At 46.8% G+C, this 20,437-nt stretch overlaps 1 protein-coding gene across 1 annotated transcript in view; it reads right to left on the reverse strand.

Moving 5' to 3' along the window:
• Positions 1 to 9,098: 9,098 nt before the first annotated feature.
• The window catches only part of DMKN (dermokine), a 14,854-nt gene continuing 3,515 nt past the window's right edge, over positions 9,099 to 20,437 (reverse strand). Inside the window, 7 exon segments of the mRNA XM_042782818.1 lie at positions 9,099 to 9,146; positions 10,776 to 10,832; positions 11,256 to 11,303; positions 13,093 to 13,140; positions 13,456 to 13,512; positions 16,477 to 16,524; positions 16,715 to 16,762. Coding sequence (XP_042638752.1) covers positions 9,099 to 9,146; positions 10,776 to 10,832; positions 11,256 to 11,303; positions 13,093 to 13,140; positions 13,456 to 13,512; positions 16,477 to 16,524; positions 16,715 to 16,762 — 354 coding nt within the window.

A 20,437-nucleotide genomic window follows, 5' to 3' on the forward strand; every position in this document is an offset into this window, starting at 1 on the left:
GAGTCAGAGCCGACTCATAGCAACCCCTCCTTGGGTTTCTGAGGCAGAATCACTATGGAAGTAGATTGCCCAACCTTCCTTCCAAGGAGTGGCTGATGGGTTTGAACCGACAGCCTTCTGGTTAGCAGTCAAGTGCCTTAGGCACTACGCCATCAGAGCTCCCGGATATTTCTCTATTACTGACAGCCTTGTACTTCAGCATAGATCCTGAAATGTTCTTTTTGATGATGAATGTTGTTCTGGTTACCTAGTGCTGCTCTGACAGGAATATACCATAAATGGGATGGCTTGAACAAACAGGAGTTTATTCTCTTACAGTTTGGAGGCTTTAAGTCTGAGTTCAAAGTGCCAGGCTCTACGGGCTGGGTGAAAGCCCCTCAGCCTTGGGCTTTAGCTCTGCCTCCTGCTCCCAGCCCACTGAAGGTAGAGGCTTTTCTTCACTTAGACCGTGCTGGCTGCTGAGGCTGAGAAGCCCAAGGTTGACAAGTAGAAAGGCACAGTCCCGATGTTACCAAACCACATAGCAGCCCATTCACTCAAGTCCATTGAAAGTCCCAAAGTCGGCAGAGCATGGCAGGCTGCTGAACAACGACACGGCTACATGCAGGGTCCAAGTGTGCCATAAGCTAGAGACTGTTTCCCAAGGTTTCTGCTTATATATAGGAAGCAGACCACATCCCTAAGGCAGCTACTCAGCTGCTCACAGTAGATTCCACCATAGAGTTGATTACCAATCTCATCATGGGGAATACTACATCCAGCTGCCCAGCCCCACTCAACCAGGCCTAGCCAAGTTGACACACAAACTGAACTACCACAAATATGATGCCATTCCTCTTCAATTTGTCATTCCCAGCATAGTAGACCATATGATTGTCTGATTCAGAATAGCCAATACCAGTCCATTTCAGCTCAGTAATGCCTAGGATATCGATCTTTGTGCATTCCTTTTCATTTTTGACAACTTCTAGTTTTTGTAGATTAATACATCATACATTCCACATTTTGATTATTAATGGATGCTTGCAGCTGTTTTGAGTTGTACCACATCAGCAAATGAAGGTCCTTTATACTCTTATCATTACGGTCGGCTCTACTTTCAGGAGGCAGCTCTTCCCCAGTTGTGTTTTGATTGGAACCTGAGGGGCTTATCTCCTGGTGCTATCAGACAATGTTCTGCTGCTGTTCATAGAGTGTTCAGTGGCTGGTTTTTTTTACCGGTAGGTCTCCCAGTCCTTCTTCTGAGTCTGTCTTAGTCTGGAAGTGCCACTGAAACCTGTCTGGACCCCTGCTGGTCTTTGTATAGCTTCCAGCGTAACAGCAACATGCAAGCCACCACAGCAGGGCAAACTGACAGATGAGTGGTGGGAGTGCTTCGTGCTGTACATATATGGTCTCATTGAAACATCACAACAATTCTATGAGATAGGTTTTATAATTATCCACATTTTATAGGTGAGGGAACCACAGTATATAGAGATTAAGTAACTTATCAACGTTGTATAGCCAGTGGCTAGGAGGGGCAGCATTACGCTCTGGTCTCTCTGATTCCAAAGCCTCATCTTTATCACTCCTCTGCTGTACTGTGGAGTAGTGTACTGCAAAGAGCCTCAGCCAGCCCAGGTAGCACCTTGTGTGAATTAAACCCATCCTGGGAGAGTGGAGGACAGGTGCATTCAGCTCCCTCACCCCCTTTCCCAGGTGTCCTTTTGTGGTGTGCAGCCCACACAGCCATAGGTGGTGGCTCTGAGCATAATGCATTAATTTAAATTAACTGAATGACAGATTGAAAATAGAACTAAGACTTTAATGGCACTCAGTGAGCCCATATGCCCCAGAATGAACCTGCATTCCCAGATGCTTCTTATAATATGAGCATCTTGCCATACCAGATATGGCTCTAGTATTTAACATAGATAGCTTTTGCCTAACGCCTCTAAATGCAAATCAACTGCTTTGTGTGCTCAACCAAGGAAATGGAATTATTTTCCTAAGCTGGAGGAAAAACTGGCTGTGTTGGATTAATGGTTTGTTTTTATTTGTTAACCTTTCCAGTGGATTTTCAAGAATAATTTAAGCTTCACGTGATTTTCCGTATGTGTCAGTTTTAGAATGTAGTATCTCTCTGAGTCCCCCACCCGCACCTGTACTGTGTCCCTGAATGTCCAGTGGTTGGGCAGGTGGGGAAAGAGAGAAGTGGGGAAGGCGCTCATTGATAGAAAGTCCCAGCAGTTCAGGCAATGGGTGGTGAGATAATCCACCTGAGATGCAGCTTTGCTTTGGCTGTGTCACATAGGGCTAATGGAGTCAGGCAGTCTCACAGATTCTGGCTTTATATCTCCCTGTCTCTAAGTCCGGTTGGTTTCCTAGTTCTCTCTCTGGTATTGCCAGTAAACTCCTGTTTTCCCACAGACCTACCCCTACCCCACCCCAAATCTGCCAGAACTTGAGTGTGGGTAGGAAGTGAGGCACAACCCTTATTGCCAAATTACAGACACACCTAGGTGCTGGGAGCTGGCCTCCTGGATTAAGGAAATGAATGAACTAGGGGATTTGAAGGATGGACACTTGGTCCCTGGAGGTCTGTGAATATGGTGAAAGCATAAAATACTTGGAGAGAAAGGAGTCTGGGGTGTGGGATACTGGGAGGTAGGTCCCAGAGAATCCTTCTTCTATCACTTCCTCCCTCTACCAGTGCTATGATGACTACATCCAAACACACTGCCACATCACCCAACAGGTCTGGTTTCTTCCTTTGCCACACATCCTCTCTCCCTGTGTGCCCTTCCCTTAAACTTCTCCCAGGAAGGCTTCCTGGATGGAGCCCACAAAATCTTGCTCCTTCTTTCCATTCATTGTTGTTGTTGTTGTTAGATGCCATCAAGTCATCTCCAGCTCATAGCGACCCTATGCACAGCAGAACGAAACACCGCCCAGTCCTGAGCCAGCTCCACGATTCTTGCTACACTTGAGCCCATCGCCACCACTGCCGTGTCAATCCACCTTATTGAGGGCCTTTCCCTCTTTTGTCGACCCTCCACCTTACCAAGCATGATGTCCTCCTCCAGGGACTGGGCCCTTCTGACAACATGACCAAAGTATGTGAGACAAAGTCTGGCCATTCTCACCTCCAAGGAGCATGCTGGCTGCACTTCTTCCAGGACAGACCTGTTAGTTCTTTTAGCAGTCCATTCTTCGCCAACACCACAGCTCAAAAGCATCAACTCTTCTTCGGTCTTCTTATTCATTGTCCAGCTCTCACATGCATATGAGGTGATTGAAAATACCATGGCTTGTGTCAGGCACACCTTAGTCCTTAAGGACACACCTTTGCTCTTCAGCACTTGAAAGAGGTCCTTTGCAGCCGATTTGCCCAGTGCTATACCTCGTCTGATGTCCTGACTGCTGCTTCCATTGGCATCGATTATAGAACCAAGTAATGTGAAGTCTGTGACAATTTCAATCTTTTCTCCATTTATCGTAATATTGCTTATAGGATCAGTTGTGAGGATTTTTGTTTTCTTTACAATGAGATGTAATCCATACTGCACATTGTTATTTTTCAATCTTCCTCAGAAAGTACTTCAAGTCATCCTCACTTTGAGTAAGCAAAGTTGTGTCGTCAGCATATTGCAGGTTGTTAATGATTCTTCCTCCAATCTTAATGCCACATTCTTCTTCATATAGTCCAGCTTCTCGGATTATTTGCTCAGCATACAGATTGAATAAGTATGGTGAAAGGATACAACCCTGATGCACTCCCTTCTTGATTTTAAACCATGTAGTGTTACCTTTTTCTGTTCGAACAACAGCCTCTTGGTCTGTGTACAGGTTCCTTATGAGTACAATTAAATGTTCTGGAATTCCCATTCTTCTCAATGTTATCCACAATTTGTTCTGATCCATACAATCAAATGCTTTTTTATAGTCAGTAAAACACAACTAAACATCCTTCTGGTACTTTTTGCTTTGAGTCAAGATCCATCTGACATCAGCAATGATATCCTTTATTCCACATCTTCTTCTGAATCCAGCTTACATTTCTGGAAGTTCTCTGTCCATATACTGCTGCAACCGTTTTTGAATTATCTTCGGTAAGATTTTACTTGCATGCAATATTAATGACATTGTTCGATAATTTTCACATTCTGTGGAATCACTTTGCTTTGGAATGGGTACAAATATGGATCTCTTCCAGTCAGTTAGCCAGGTAACTGTCTTCCAAATCTCTTGCCATAATCAAGTGAATGCCGCCAGCAGGGCATCCATTTGTGGAAACATCTCAATGGGTATTCCATCAATTCCTGGAGCCTTGTTCTTTGCCAATTCTTTCAGTGCAGCTTCGACTTCTTCCTTCAATACCATTGGTTCTTAAACATATGGCACTTCCTGAAATGGATGAAGATCAACCAGTTCTTTTTGGTACAGTGAGTCTGTGTATGCCGTCCATCTTCTTTTGATGCTTCCTGCATCATTCAATATTTTTCCCATAGAATCTTTCAACATTGCAACTCGAGGCTTAAATTTTTTCCTCAGTTCTTTCAGCTAGAGAAATGCCGAGTATGTTCTTCCCTTTTGGTTTTCTAACTCCAGGTCTTTGCACATTTCATTATAATAATTGGCTTTGTCTTCTTGAAATCTTCTGTTGAGCTCTTTTATCTTGTCATTTCTTCCATTTGCTTTAGCTACTCTCTGCTCAAGGGCAAGTTTCAGAGTCTCTTCTGACATCCATTTTGGTCTTTTCTTTCTTTCTCATCTTTTTAATGACCACTTGCTTTCTTCATGATGATGCTCTTGATGTCATCCCACAATTCTTCTGGTTTTCATCATTGGTGTTCAATGCATCAAATCTATTCTTTAGATGGTCTCTAATTCAGGAGGGATATATTCAAGGTCATATTTTGGCTCTCGTGGACTTGTTTTAATTGTCTTCAAGTTGAACTTGCATATGAGCAGTCGATGGTCTGTTCCACAGTCAGCTTCTGGCCTGGTTTTGGCTGAAGATACTGAGCTTTTCTATCACCTCTTGCGACAGATGTAGTCAATCTGATTCCTGTGTGTTCCACGTGTACAGCCTCCGTTTGTGTTGTTGAAAAAAAGGTATTTGCAATGAATAAGTCATTGGTCTTGCAAAATTCTATCATGTGATCTCCAGCGTTATTTCTGTCACCAAGGCCAAATTTTCCAATTACCGGTGATTCTTCTTTGTTTCCAACTTTTGCATTCCACTTACCAGTGATAAGCAACACATCTTAATTGCATTAATTCATGTGATCTCCAGCATTATTTCTGTCACCAAGGCCAAATTTTCCAACTACTGGTGATTCTTCTTTGTTTCCAACTTTTGCATTCCACTTATCAGTGACACATCTTAATTGCATTAATTCACAAATATTTACTGAGGATCCACTTTGGCCTTTGGCACTGGGAATTCAAGATGGACCAGGTATCTGTTCTGTAAAGCTTATGCTCCAGAGGAAGAGACAAATCATAAGTAACAGTAAAATAAATGAAATAATTTTAGAGAAATGTTAGTGAAGAAAATAAAACCATGATAGGGAATGTATCATTGCTTAAGATGGCGTGGGGAGGGACATTTGAATTTATATCTGGAAGCAATTAAAGATCTCAGATTCTAGGGGCAAGAAACATCACTGCTCTCTGGGGACCTTTTCTCAGCAGGTCCTAGATGAGACCTGCTGAGGAGAGGCCAGAGCCAGATCGCATAGAGCAATGTAGACCATGATGAAGAGTTGGGATTTTATTCTGGGCATAATGAAAAGATTTTGGAGGGTTTTAAGCAGGGGAGCAATGTGGTCTGATTTACCTCTTTGGCTGTGCTTGGAGAATGGATTGTAGGGAACAAGTGGAAGTAGGGGACACCAGGAGGCTACTGCAGAGGCCCAGGCAGGAGAAAGAATCAGCCAGCCCTTTTATTATAGGGTGCTTTACACCAGAAGGAGCCCTGGTTAAGTGCTTGGCTGCTAACCAAAATGTCAGCAGTTTGAACGTGCCAGAGAAGAGGCATTCTGCTTCTGTAAAGATTTATAGCCTTAGAAACTGTTCTGGTTCCCTAGTGCTGCTCTGACAAGAATATACCACAGATGGAATGGCCTCAATAAACAAGAGTTTGCTCTTACAATTTGGAGGCTTTAAGTCCAAGTTCAAAATGCCAGGCTCTAGGGGCTAGATGAAAGCCCCTCAATCTTAGGGTCCAGCTTTGCCTCCTGCTCCCAGCCCACTGGAGCTAGAGGCATTTCTTCACTCAGACAGCTGCTGGCTGCTGAGGCTAAGAAGCCCAAAGGTTGATAAGTAAAATGGCACAGTCCTGATGTTACCAAACCACATGGCAGGGCATTAACTTAAGTCCATTGTATGTCCCAAGGTCAGCAGAGCATAGCAGGCTGCTGAGCAACAACACGGCTGCATGCAGGATCCAAGAGTGCCGTAGGCTAGAGACCATTCCCAAGGCTTCTCCTTATATACAGGAAGCAGCCCACATCCCAAAGGCAGCTACTCAGCTGCTTGTGGTAGATCCCACCATGGAGTTGATTGCCAGTCTCATCATGGGGAATAACTACCACCAGCTACCCAGCCGCTCAACCAGACCCAGCCAAGCTGACACACCAACATAACTACCACAGAAACTCTTGGACAGTTCTACTCTGTCCTATAAGGTTGCAATAACGAGCTCTGGTGGTGTAGTGGTTAAAGCACTTGGCTGCTAACTGAAAGGCCCATGGTTCAAAACCACCAGCTGCTCTGTGGAAGAAAGATGAGGCAGTCTGCTTCCATAAAGATTTATACCCTTGGAAATCCAGTGGGCGTTGCTATGAGTCAGAATTGACTGGATGGAAGTGAATTGGTTTGGGGGTTTTTAAAATTTTGTTTTGCTTTGTTTTGTTTTGAGGGTTGCAGTGAGTTGGAATCAACTTGGTGCCAGTGGGTTTTATATCAGAAGGCCTTACCTTGTACCAAGTATTACTTTAAAGTTGAAAGGGCTGTTTCATCCCTTTGGACTGCCCCAAAACCATGTTGACCACTTCAGGTTCTCCCTCACGCTTGGTGACTAATTCTAGGAGGCCTGGGTTCCAGCTATTTCTGACCCACCACTCTCCCCTTGTCAGTCACCACTAAAGACTCTATTCTCCCTGTGGCAGCCCCATGTTCTCCTCGTGGCTGTAGGAGGTACTGCAAGGCCCTCCCTGCAGAGCTGAAACAAAGAAGATGAGCACAAAACAAAAGGTACAATTTAAGGACAAGATGTGATCAGTGACACAGGAATGCAGAGCAAAGAAGTAGTCTTTCTCCCAATCAGACAGGTTTGACCAAGTGTGTTTCTCCAGCCTGTTTTGGACCAGATGTCTTTAATTTATTCATCAAGTACTTGTGGCTGAGCCCTAAGCAGGGAACAATGACCAAAGCAGCGGGGTTGGTGCTCTCAGTAAACTTTCTTTCTCGGAGTCACTTAGGCTGGCACAGTGCTTCAAGTCCTTCATTTACTTCCGGTGCCCCAGCAGGGTTGTCAGCTGCAGGATCCAATGGTGGTGGGGCCTCATTGCTTTGAGCATGCTGTACTGGCTTGGTGGGACTTTGACTCAGAGACTCTAACTGCATTTGTCCCCAGGGCTCCTGAGACTGTGACAAGCCTGGGCTCAGCCTGTACCACAAACCTCTCTGTTTCCTTGGTACACTAATAGAGTTGCATTTTCCTGCTTCCCTCTTTGGGCATCTTTGTAACACAGAGCAGCTGGTATATATATATATATATATATATATATATATATATATATATAGCTCCACCCACAAAACTTCACAAACACTTCAACACAACTGTCGCCCCTAACGCCCACTTCAGATTACTTACATGGCCAAGGAAGCTCTTTACCTGCTCCTTGCCCCTATTTCCTGCCCCCTCCCTGACCCTTGGGGAGTGTCACCTCTCTTTGAACAACCTCTGCACTCCCACCTCCTTATCCTTATCTTTTTCTGTCACCAAAATACCTTTGACTGCTTCAAGTGTGGTAAGTATGGTATTCAGATACAGGCTGGGCAAAGATTATTTCTTAGATATGAAGAAACTGAGGCATGATAGATAAGCTAGCTATTTCTTGTCAGGACTGAAACCTAAGTTTTATCTCTGTCAGCCTACCATTTTTCATACCAGGAGAAAAGCAAATTATCTCCCCCTAAACCACTCTTCCGTCATCCCTGATCCTGTCCATCAACATAGTGTTAAAGAATAAAACACTTATTAAAATAAGTGTTAAATATTAAAATAAGGCTTGAGAAAGCTTTAGGGAAACAAGAATCAAGTTTTATTTCCACAGTGAAACTCAAGACGCAGGAAGCTGCACCCAAACAATGGTCACAGTGACTGCAGGTCACAAAATGGAGGAGCTGAAGAGAGGGGCTGGTTTATCTGACGAGACTGATGGCCAAAAAGACACCACAGTGGGGTGGGAACAAACAAGGAACATGCAAACCAGGTCCCCAGCCTAGAGAAAGGAGGTGCCTGCACCCAGGCTGTGGCTGGCACAGGGCGGGAGAGCTGAGGTGAGTGCGGCCATCATCAGGTTACCTGACAACCGATGTTTTTCAGGGCCTCAGTGGTGATTGGAAGAAATTTTCTAGAAGAAAGGGGAAGATCAAATGATAGAAATTTTCTAGAAGAAAGGAGAAGATCAAATGGCCACTCACTCCTAAGTCTGTGGTAAAACTAGGATCCTTTCTTTCAGCTTCAGCAGAAAACTAGGATCCTTTCTTTCAGCCCTCTCCTTAACCACTCTCTTCTCATCGGGTCCCTGAGTGCTTCTGCCTCCATTCAGTCCTTCACTGGCACTCACTCAAAGGGGTGCTTCCTGGGTAGCCTAGGGCATTTGTCTCCTTCTAATCAGGGCCGACTCGATGGCACATAACAACAACAACAACAACACCCCCTAATGGGGTCTCCTGCTCCTTGATATCTTTGGGGCATCCATCCAGATCAAACTTGGCTTAGAGTCTGCCACTGAGATCTGAGAAAATGCCAGGACCCCAGCTGTGCCCCTGAGGAGTGACTCACCTTCTGCTTCCCACGGGCTCCCACTAACACCCCCCTACCAAAACCTCATCCACTGCAGCAGGCCAGGATGCACCTGGGAGGCCTGCAGGACAAGGAGAATGTCCCCTCTACACTCTGGCCTCAGGCCCCTTCTCTCATGAGCTAGATCTTCTCAGTCCCCATACTCACCACTCACAGGAAGTAGGTGTGGCCTGTCCCTGTAAACAGAAAATCAGAGGATTTGACTCTTTGCTCAGCGTGTCCTCTGGGCTCAGGAGGAGCCCAGGGGCTGGGGCAGGAGCAGGCTCTAACCAGGATCCCTCAGTCTGGCTGTGGACATTACGCCCATGGAATTTTTTCCACAGCAGATTAACCACTCTAAGTACATTTTATCCAACATAGTATTCAATATGGTCCCTGTGCACATACTGACCAGGAGGAGTGAAAATGGGATGGGTAGGTATGTATTCCTAGCTTGCTAGGTAGATAAAATACCCACAAGTGGTGTGGACTGCTTCTCCACCTATTTTCAGTCAGCAGAGTTTCTGATCTCTCAGTAGAAAGGTCCTCTCCTCGGGGCAGAGGGCTGCATTGTTACACGAAATGAAGGATAATACACAGCCTGTTTTTCCTTTGCCAGCCTAATTAGTATTTAGTGGCACAGTGCCTAAGGCATTTGGCCCCACCAGCTCTACTTCCATAAAAATTTACCTCCTCAGAAATTCAAAGGGGGTCACCATGAGTCAGAATCTATTCGATGGCAATGAGTTTGGTTCTGATTTTTTATATTCATGTACAGGAGCTCTGGTGGTGCAGTGATGAAAGCATTTGGCTGCTAACCAAAAAAGTGCCATGGTTTGAACCCACCAGCCTACTCCACAGCGGGGAGAAAGGTGAGGCAGTCTACTTCCGTAAAGATTACAGCCTTGGAAATCCTATGGGGCAGTTTTACTCTGACCTGTAGGGGAGCTGTGAGTTGAACTTGACTCTGTGACAGTGGGTTTGGTTTGGGCTTTGCTTCCGTAAAGATTTACAGCCTTAGAGAGCCTTTGAGGTGGTCCCACTCTGTCCTGTAGGAGCGCTGGGAGTCGGAGTCATCTAGATGCCAGTGGGTTTTGGTGCATATTCATTTAGGGAATATATAAGATTTCTTTCTTAGCAACTGAATACAGCAAAATTCTCAAATATGATTTTCCTTTCATTTTATTTATGGAATGAAGCATTCATTTTCCCATAAACCAGGAGTTCCAGGGCTAGCTCCTCCTGGATGCTAGTCTTCCCCACCCCCTTCCAGAAGTCAGCAGTTAAAAAAGAGACAGGGACGACTTTCGTTTTATTTATGGGATGAAGCATTCATTTTCCCACAAACCAGAAGTTCCAGGACTAGCTCCTCCTGGATGCTAGTCTTCCCCACTCCCTTCCAGAAGTCAGCAGTTTAAAAAGAGGCAGGGATGAGACACTTGGAAAAAGGCTGTTTCTTTCTTTCACTCCTCATTGTGCGGTGATTTGGGGCTTTGCGTTCTTCTTTGAGGGGATATTGGTTCCCAGTGCTCTTCACTGCATATGAAATAGATGCTGGTGTGAAGAGAACTGAACCCTCTACCCTCCCCTTCCAAACTCTCCCTGGAAACCTGCGTCTCCGTTGCAAAGGATGGGGAGACAGGACTTTTACAGTGAACAGGATTGAGCTTCGGAGAACCCAGTAGCAAAACACAGCAGTTGCCAGTCTTACCTCAGCAGGGATCTTGCCACCAGAGGCAGTAGGGTATGACTACTGGTTATGATTGTTCTGTGGAAGAAAGCAAGGGCGGGAGGCATGAGACGAGAAGAGGTGAAGGCATTTTGCTCTGGAGTGCAGAATCCACCTCACTGTCTTGGCTGGACCTTTCTTAAAGCCCCTGCCTTCTCCTCTCCGTATGTCAAGTGCTGTCTTTTATGGCATCTCGTCCAGTCAGAGATGCAGAGCCCACACCCTTGCCTAACTTGCTTGTCTTAGCCCAAATAACCCTCCCTCCTACTTCTCTTGGCACCTGTACCAACTCCTCAAGTGTTACTTTGGGAGGGGAGGCTAGAAGATGAAGAAAGAAGTGAAGTCTACGTCAGGTGGCCGGGTGATGCATATATCCTGCCTTAGACATTACAGCTGCCACCTCTTGCCACCCTGGGCCAGACTGAAAAAACTGGAATGGGGGAGGGAAAGAGAGAGACTCACTTGATCAGCACCACCCGACCTCTTCTGTGGTGATGTCGTGTCTGCACCCTGAGAAGGACAAAGAAGCCATAGCTGAATGTCCCCATGGTCATTCAGGCCTTGCAAACGCCTGGAGCTCCAGCCTCCTGCTCTCCAGGCTCTGCCCTCTTTCTGGAACACCAGCCAGCATCCCTCCCACCTCACCCCTCTCAGAGGTCCATGACAGAGGCTGGCTGCAGAGGTGGTGGAAAGCCTGAAGGACCAGTGACCCAGATAAATGTAGGACACAGATTGCCACACTCAGGGTGGGAGAGCAAGGGTAGAGAACAGATTTGGCAACACTGCCCCCACCGATGCACCTGGCACGTTGGCAGCCCTAGACTGAGACTGAGCTAGAACAACGAGTGGTATCCCACAGATTCCCTGGGGTGGGTCCAGGCACCAAGTTCCAGCCCACCTTTACCCTACACCAAATCCTTACAGGCCCTTTAATCCTTGTGTGCAAATGCTATATTCTCCAGAGTCTTTGGAAGGATGGACTGTTTCCTACAGAAGCTAAACTTACTAGATTAGCCCTGAGTCAAGGGAGGGAAAGAAAGAGGAAAAAATCAAGGAGTGCAGATGAAGCCACTGCAGACTCTCCAAAGATTCACTTGGCACCCTTCCTGTCCCCCCATCTTCTCCCCACCCCACCCCCACCAGATCAAGGCAAGGAGGGAATTCTGAGCAGTAAGAGAGAGGTCGTTTTGTCACTGCCATCATCACTTCTCAACTAAGACCGCACACATGTATACACACATGCACACACGTACACACACATGCACATATGCACACACACATATGCACACAAGTACACACACATATGCACACATGCACACACGCACACACATGTACACACTTAGTCTGAGGGTGTTCTTCCTAACTCTGACATTAAGCCCCTGCCTTATCCCCTCCTAACCCCTTCTTCATATCTTAGCCCCATTATTATCCCTTACACTAAGGTCACATAGTGGTTATCCACGGCCTCCAGATAGTTTTTGCTCAGTCTGCAATTATTTTTAATGAAATTTCTTGTTGACAACTAAAAATCAGGTGGCATGGCTACACTGCTCTGACACGCATGAGTGACAGCACTCAGCTGGAGAGCCTTGACCTTCCCCTTGGCCTGGCCCCACCAGCCCAGCCTCACGTGCCTGGCACACATGGGTGTGTGAGTGGGCAACTCTTGCCTCAGTGTCCAAAGGTGCTAATTTCCAAAGGCCGCCGTGCAGAATCCAGGCATGGTCTTCTTCAGAACCCAGGCATCCCACCCATCCCTTCCAGGACTCAGATATTCAATACCCCTGCACCCACCTGCACTTGACCGTGACTTGATTGCCACCTATTATATAGTGACTGCCCTCCTGTTTCCCTTTAGTGTGGGAGAAGTGACCTCAATTCCAGGTCCCTCTCCTTCCTCTCTCCTTCTTTTTGGTCCCCCTCGCCCTGCTGCCTTGCATTAGCCACCCAGTAGTGTCCCGTGCCAGCCAGGCCAAGCCCAGTAGGAATAGCAGCAGACCCCAGCCATGGCTGGCTTCATGTTCTGTGCCCATGGAGGCCCCAACCTTCAGGCACTCTGCCTTTATCCTAGGGAAGACCTCCCACCCTACTCCTCCTTCATGACTCAGCCACGTCCTCTCTCTCCCCCACCTCACCTCCACTTACAGCTGCATAAAGAGAAGAAACTGAGAAGGGAAGGAGGCACCTCAGCAGGAAGGGTAAAAAGCTGGGACAGAATCAGTAAGCTGCTCCCAAGGGCCCAGCATCCTGAGTCCACAGTGAAGTGAAGTCTAAGCTTCTCCCCCCCCCCCCCACTTACCTCAATAATTGCTTTCCAGTTGAGAAAAGGAGTGTTGTGTTTGAAATCCTAGAAGAAGAAGAGACAACAGTGGCCCACAGGGGGCCAGAATTCAGAGGGTGGTAAGGGACACGGAGGCAAGTCTCAAGATCAGTGTAGGAATGGGGTGACCTAAGCCTGGGTGTGGCTTAGGGTTAAATGAAGACAAGCATACCAGAGACCAGGGTGTTAGAGTTTAAGATGGTTTTGACGATATGATTTAGGTGAAGTTACTAGTCTCAGAAATGAAAATGGGGGATTTTTTAACTGAAGGTAGCTGTCTTGAGGGAGGTGTGGAGAGGGACAAGGTGACCAGAATTCCAAGTTGTTAGAAAAGTCTCCTACCTCCCAGAGACGGGTGAAGTAGAGGAGGGCTCGAGTGCTGGGACGTGGGACTTGGTTCTGTGGATGAAAAGTGAGGAGGAGGTTAGCAAGGGGCCTATTTCCTGCTCACCTAAACCCCCCACTCCATTTCTCAGCTTTCAGAATTTTATTGTGACTGAAGTTCGGGGAAAGCTGGGTATCTACAGGGATACTGGAACTCCTTTTGAAAACAGAGAGAGAGACTAGATCTCTGGAGCCATTAGCCCCTCTCCCTAAACACATACAAGGAGCTCTGGTGGCTCAGTACCTAAGGCATTTGACTGCTAACCAGGAGGTCAGTGGTTCAAACCCAACAGCCGCTCTGCAGAAGGAAGATGTTGTTGTTATGTGCCATGGAGTCGGACCCGACTCATAGCAACCCCTCCTTGGATTTACGAGGCAGTATCACTACGGAAGTAGATTGCCCCATCTTCCTTCCGAGGAGTGAGTGTCTGGTGGGTTTGAACCACCAGCCTTCTGGTTATCAGTCAAGTGCCTTAGGCACTATGCTACCAGAGCTCCCTCAGAAGGAAGATAGGGCAATCTATTTCCATAAAGATTTGCCACCTTGGAAACCCAGTGGGATTTTCTATGGGTCGCAATTGACTCAATGGCAGTGGGTTTGGTTTTTGGTTTTCTAACACATACACAGTGTCCTTTTCCATGCCCATTTTCCCCAGCCTCTGGCAAAACATAATTTCAGCAAAATCCCAAGACTAGGCCTTGCCCCCAGAACTTCCTGCCTTTTCCCCTCAACCCCATTTCCCAAAGTTGTGGGGCTGAAGTCACGCCTTCCACAGGCCTCCAGACATTATTTTTGCTTAGTCTGTGTTTTCTGGGGGGAAAAAAAATGAAATTACTTGCTAACAATTAAAAATGAGATTTCTAGCTTTCTTGAAAAATCAGATGACACGGCCACGCAAGTCTGACATGCGACCCGACAACGCTCAGCTGGAGAGCCTTGACCTCCCCCTTGGCCCGGCTCCACCTATTCAGACTCAAGCCCAACCCCTCCACAACTGTGGAGACATAAGTAAGGACCAGAGACTGGGGATGTGGGGAAGCTAAGGTGTATTTCAAGTGCATGGGTTGAGATTAGTGGTAAGATAATGTTTTAGAAAAAGGGTGGTAGTAGGGCTCCCATAAGTTCTAAGAGGAAGCTCTCAGAATCGGAATTCAGGACCTTAGTGGACCTAAGCAAGGCTAGAATAGACCCAGCTCCAGAAATCTCCAGGCATCGTTTTGCCCACTGCTGTCATCCAATCAAATCCATATATCCCAGCTCAGCCTTGAGAATCCCCCAATCTCACAAGTAATGGTATTTATCATTCCTGTCTCCTCACTCCTCACTAGGACTATTGTCCTCAGCTCTCTCATCCCCTCATCTTCTCATGAAGGAGAATGGGGTCCTCCATTCTTTCCTCTGCCCGTCTCCACCCTAGAAGCTCCACTGGACAAACGGATGCTGCCTAACTATGATCTCTCCCTTTACTGCATCTTGAGATGCACAGAAACGTTTGCCTGTTTCACTGTTTGCGCTGGCCCTCTGAGAGGTGTCTGTGTGTGCCCTGGTTCCGCCATGCTCAGAGACCTGCTAGCCCCATGGTCCATAACAAGGAGAAAGTCCCCACCAGAGACTGAATGTTCTCTATTAGGTTCATTCAACCAGAAGGCCACTGTAGCTGGCAACTGTGGCACTCTTCTCTTTTACTTCCCCACCCCACTCCCAAAAGGGGTTATTTTCTTGAGCTTAGGGCTGTCCCTTTTCCTCCCTGCACCCTACCACCACCGTTCCTCCATAAAGAACACAAATGTTGTGAGGGCAGCGTTCCTAATCTTCATTCCTTTACAGTAAGGGTCAGGAATTCAATGGTTCACAGGGACCAGTTGGGTGGCTGAAATGACTGTAATGGGCAGGGGGAGTCTGGTTGTGGGTGAGCAAGTGCCTCATTGCAAGGGACAGCTGCCACTCAGCTCTACCTCATTACTACCCTGTGGAAAGGAGGCCCAGCGTTGCCAAAATTTCAAGAGAAACCAGAAGTATAAATCATTCTGTGTGGTCTCTTAATGTCTAAACTCTGGCAACTAATTCATATTCTTAAAAAAAAAAAGTTGATCAGACGAAACACATCATTGGGCCACCAATTGCAGCTTCTGCCTTTGGTATTTGTTTGGGTCATTCATCTGCCCTTCACCTCTACTCCAGACGTGCATCTGCTATTCTGATGTCCAATGGTAGCCTGGCCAGGGGTTCCCCTGCGAGAGGGATGGGTGGGCAGGGAGGAAGGAAAGAAGGGGTCCTGAGCCCCAAGTGTCTCCTGAGAGTATGTATATACAGGGCCTGACACCCATCAAGCACTCGTGGGTATTCATTTCCTTCTCTCATCTCCCTTTCAGTGTGAGTATCAGTCGTCATGTAGCCTGTTAGCTCTGTCTGACTCCTCATCTACCCTGCGCCCACCCTACCTCTCTGCTACTCTGTGGCTTCCTGAGAATTAGACCTACTTACTCTCCTCTTAGGAGCTCTGGTAGCATAGTGCTTAAGGCACTTGACTGCTAACCAGAAGGCTGGCGGTTCAAACCCACCAGCCACTCCCTGGAAGGAAGGCTAGGCAATCTACTTCTGTGATGATACCACCTCGGAAACCCAAGGAGGGGTTGCTGTGAGTCAGGTCTGACTTGATGGCACATAACAACAACAACAACTCTCCCTTTAGCCTTCCAGGTCCCAAAGGGAAAATTAAGATTCAGAACCTTGCTCAGTTCTGTGTGTTAAGATGTTAAAGAGGCCCATCCTCACCTTTTGTTCACAACTGTCTCAAATTCTCCCCCTCTTCTAAAGTCTCTACTGTAATTGCCCCCCCCCTTTTTTTTTTTTTTTTTTTTTGGAGCACTCACCTAAACACTTTCTTTGTTTCCCTGGATCAACAAACAGAAATTTAGCTTTCTTCTCTAGATCCCTCTCCCACAAAGATTGGGATAGCATGACTTCCCAGTCCTTACCTTGCTTATGGCATCCCAGTTAATGAAAACCAGCTTGGATTTCAGATTCTGCGGAGAAAGAAAGAAAAAGGGGGATGGCCAAATTGGGCCATAATGTAAGTGGCTCTTGGCCTCAGGACAAGAGACGTCAAGGGCCACCTTTGGCTCTTTGTATAGAATGATGACTTCAGTCTCTGGGGGCAAGGGTGAAGATTGGTTTTCCAAAAGAGAATGAACAGAACAATCTTTCAGAACTCACCTTCCAGAAAGTGTCAAAGTCGAAGGGCCCAGGATATGTCTGAGAGTTCTAAGGAACCAGATGAGAAATGGTGTGAGAGTAGGAACCCGCTTTGTGAGAAAGAGGCAGAGGCAGGAGACCCAGGTTTCAAGGGGGAGGGCAAAGCTTGTTTGACTCCACAGTCCCAGCTCAAGGTGGAGTGATGCCTCCACTCACCAAAGTATTGATTCCACTGATGGCTTCACTCTTTCCACTCTCCCCACTGTACCCTTGCCCCTGGATTGGGGAAAAGGGAACTGGGACTCAGGCCACCTATCAACCTGCACCTGCCCCACCTATTTCCACATTGGTCAAACTCGGTGTGCTCCTCTCTGTAAGCCCTTCTCTTTTTCTTTAAATAACACCCGAAAATCCCACCTCCAGAAAGCTTTCCTACAATGATTTGCTGCTGCCTTATGCCCCTACCCAGTCCCTTGAATCGTGTTCTTGCCTCTTCTTATTTCCTGCCCAAAAGCACCACTAGTAATGAGAGTAGCTAATGTCTTAGTTCTACTATGCACCAAGCACCATGCTTTATCCCTGGACATTCCTGTGTGGGAGATATCTGGCAGATACGTTCTACAGATGAGAAAATTAAAACAGCTGGCCTCAGGAGCTGTCTGCACGCCTGACTCCAGTCTCTGGACTTGTTACTGCTTTGGTCTGTTAGGATGCAGAAAGCTCTGCAGTAAGTGTGGGAGGTGAGCAGGTTACATGTCACTATCTCCGAATTACCCAAGAGGAAGCTCAGGCTCAGAGAGGTTAACTGGCTTGCCTGAAAACACACAGATAACAAATGACAGAGCTGGAGTTTGAGCCCCATCTGCAGACTCAAAGTTCAGTGCCTTTCCGCTTTTCAACACTACTTTCTTAAGTATGGTTTTTTAAAAATACCCCTTGACCATTGTTCTGTTGGTTTTGTCTGCTTTTCCTCTCACAGAAGTGATACAAATGCGTGATTGAAGAGTATGGATGGGGATCTCAGCACCCCCATTCTTGTCTCCTAATGAGGGTGACATTGGTTCAGAGCAGCTTGCAAGAAAAAACAAGATCTTTCTTTCCCCAGGCCCCTGGCATTATGTCCCCTCATTCCACCACTCCTTCTTCTAAAGCCAACCCACCTGCTCCTAGGCTCACCTGGTAGTTGCCTTGGGGGCTCCCAAGGAGGTGACTGCCCTCTTGGCTTACTTCCTTTGGAGACAGGAAATGGAGAAGAATCGTGAGGAGGGTAGGTTAAGGGGTAAGAGGGCAAGATAGTAGGGTTTAGGTGAAGGATTTCTGAATCAAGGGATTGAGGCATGAGTATGACAGAGGACTTCCCAGGACCCTAAGAAAGAGGCTCCTCCATTTGGATAGCTCAGCTCCATCTTCCAGGCAAATCTCACTGCAACCTTCTGGGGCTGGGGTTACTGCTCACTAATGAAGTGTATGGATCACATCACTCTCTTGGTTGATACTCATTTCTGCAAGCGGTCCAAACTCCAGAAGGAAAGGCCCTTGCCACCAGTGCATCTAAATTCTTCTCTCATTTGTGGGCAGGAGTGAGCCAGGCTGTTGTACTGAATCAACTCAAATTCAGTTCTGGTAGCGTTGTGCTGATGCTTTGCATTGGGCAGAAAGGTGGTACCACCTAGGGAGCTGAGGTAGACTGGCTAGCCTCCTCCTACGTCAGAGGGAGCCTCCTCTCCAGTCTCGCTTACAACATTTGGTGTGAAACATAGTGAGGCCCAGACCCACCCACACCTCTTCATTCCCAGAGTTAACCTGTAGATCAGGCGAAGATACAGGATCATCTGCTCCCTGGTCCCCCTGTATTAGTATTACTATAGGAAAGTTGACCCCCGCCAACAAGCTACACTTGAAGCCTGCCACCTCCTTACCCTGAAGCCGGAGTTGCTGGGGCCTCCCTGCCCTCTGAATCCCTGAAGGACAAGACAGACACAGAGCATCATTTTAGATCCTGGGGCCATCCCTGAATTAATGCACTGAATGAACACAATTCCTCTAAAGTTCTTAATGCAATTCTCTTTTGAAACTTGTCAAAATAACCTTAAAAAATCATTTGGAAGCATAAATGTCTAAGACTAAGTAAGGAAACTGGAAAGGCAGGGCAGGCCTTGTACTAGCAGGAGTTACCATACTGTAAACCAAAAACCTGCTACCGTCATGTCAGTTCCAACTCATAGCAACCCTAATAGGACAGAATAGAACCGCCCCGTGGAGTTTCTAAAGCTGTTTCTAAGGAAGCACACTGCCCCCTCTCTCCCACGGAGCAGCTGGTGGCTTCAAACCACTGCTCTTTTGATTAGCAGCCTAGCGCTTTCACCACAGCGCCACCAGGGCTCCACCCACGTACCATAAAGCTACCCTAAATAAAGCCGTGCAACAGCCTCCCGGAATAGAAGACTCTATTTATAAACAAAAGAGAATTCTCAGAAGCTCCCCCGAAATATTTAGGCATTTACAAGTGGCATTTTAAAATCAGTAATGGAAGTGATTCAACATGGGGCTGGGGATATTAGTTAAGTAGTTGGGGGAAAATTAGCTAAACGTTATCCGTTTCCTCCCTTCTGTTTTTATGTGATTTTCCCCTCACGAGGGAGCACATAGCTCTGATTCAAAGTGGAGGGGCAGTCTGGTGGAACTGAGTGAAGTGGAACTGTTGATGTTGTTGTTGTTGTGTGCCGTCGAGTCAGCCCTGACAAGAGCTGTGAAGAGGTATACCGGAGCAGGGACCAGAGAAAGTGGATTATGTACCACCTGCAAATTTCAGACTTTGGCATATCAAAAACTACAAATACAGACACAAACTGGGAGAAATTTTCTTAAAACCTATTTCAAGGCAGTATCTCTAAGGAAATAAATTGCCCAATCTTCCTTCTGAAGAGTGCCTGGTGGGTTTGAACTGCCAGCCTTCTGGTTGGCAGTCAAGTGCCTTAGGCACTATGCCACCAGAGCTCCTTCATAAAAGGTGAGGATCATTAATATACAAAAAGCTCTTCAGAAAACCTTCCCAGCTTGGCCCCTCACCTCACTGCTGTCTCCTCCCCGTGTGGCCTTGCTGCTGTGACCAATGAATGGACTAGCAGTGTCCAGCTTATTGCAAACACAGACTCTTGGCCCCTCCTCATACCTGCAGTATCAGAACCTGCATTTCCACAAGACTTTCAGTTGATTCATGTGCGCCTTACTATAACACTCTGGCTGTGCCACAGGTGCTGGCAGACAGCAAGCCCAGATTTCCAGAATAACTAGAGAGGAAGTGTACACTTTCCAAAACACTTCTCTCTGTCAAAGCCTTCATCTTCCAATTCTGTTCACTGGCTACATATAGAACATTTGAAACAACTACATTTCTAAAAGGGCTGGTTTACACATGATTTCTCATAGCTCTATCTATGGTGTAAAGTGGGTATATCACGCAAGGATTTGCAATTCATTATGACTTTGGAACTTCTTAGTATTTTTAGGAGTACTTTCTTCAAATTGTAAGTTCCCCACAGATGGGGCTGAGAAGGAGGTTAGCATTAAGAACCCGGCTGATGGCTACCACTGTCAACCACTCAGGGGCAGATCTATGTAGGAGACCCTGGATAGAGAGGGAGAACAATGTGGAACAAAACTCAAAATCATTTGGGGAGAAAAAGGGGGACCAGGTTTGCTGGTCTGATAGAGCCTGGTGGAACCACGGAGACTATGGCCCCT

This window comes from Orycteropus afer, unplaced genomic scaffold (assembly GCF_000298275.1).
Source record: "Orycteropus afer afer isolate SDZICR_OR568_19922 unplaced genomic scaffold, OryAfe1.0 scaffold00476, whole genome shotgun sequence".
Classification (NCBI taxonomy): Eukaryota; Metazoa; Chordata; class Mammalia; order Tubulidentata; family Orycteropodidae; genus Orycteropus; species Orycteropus afer.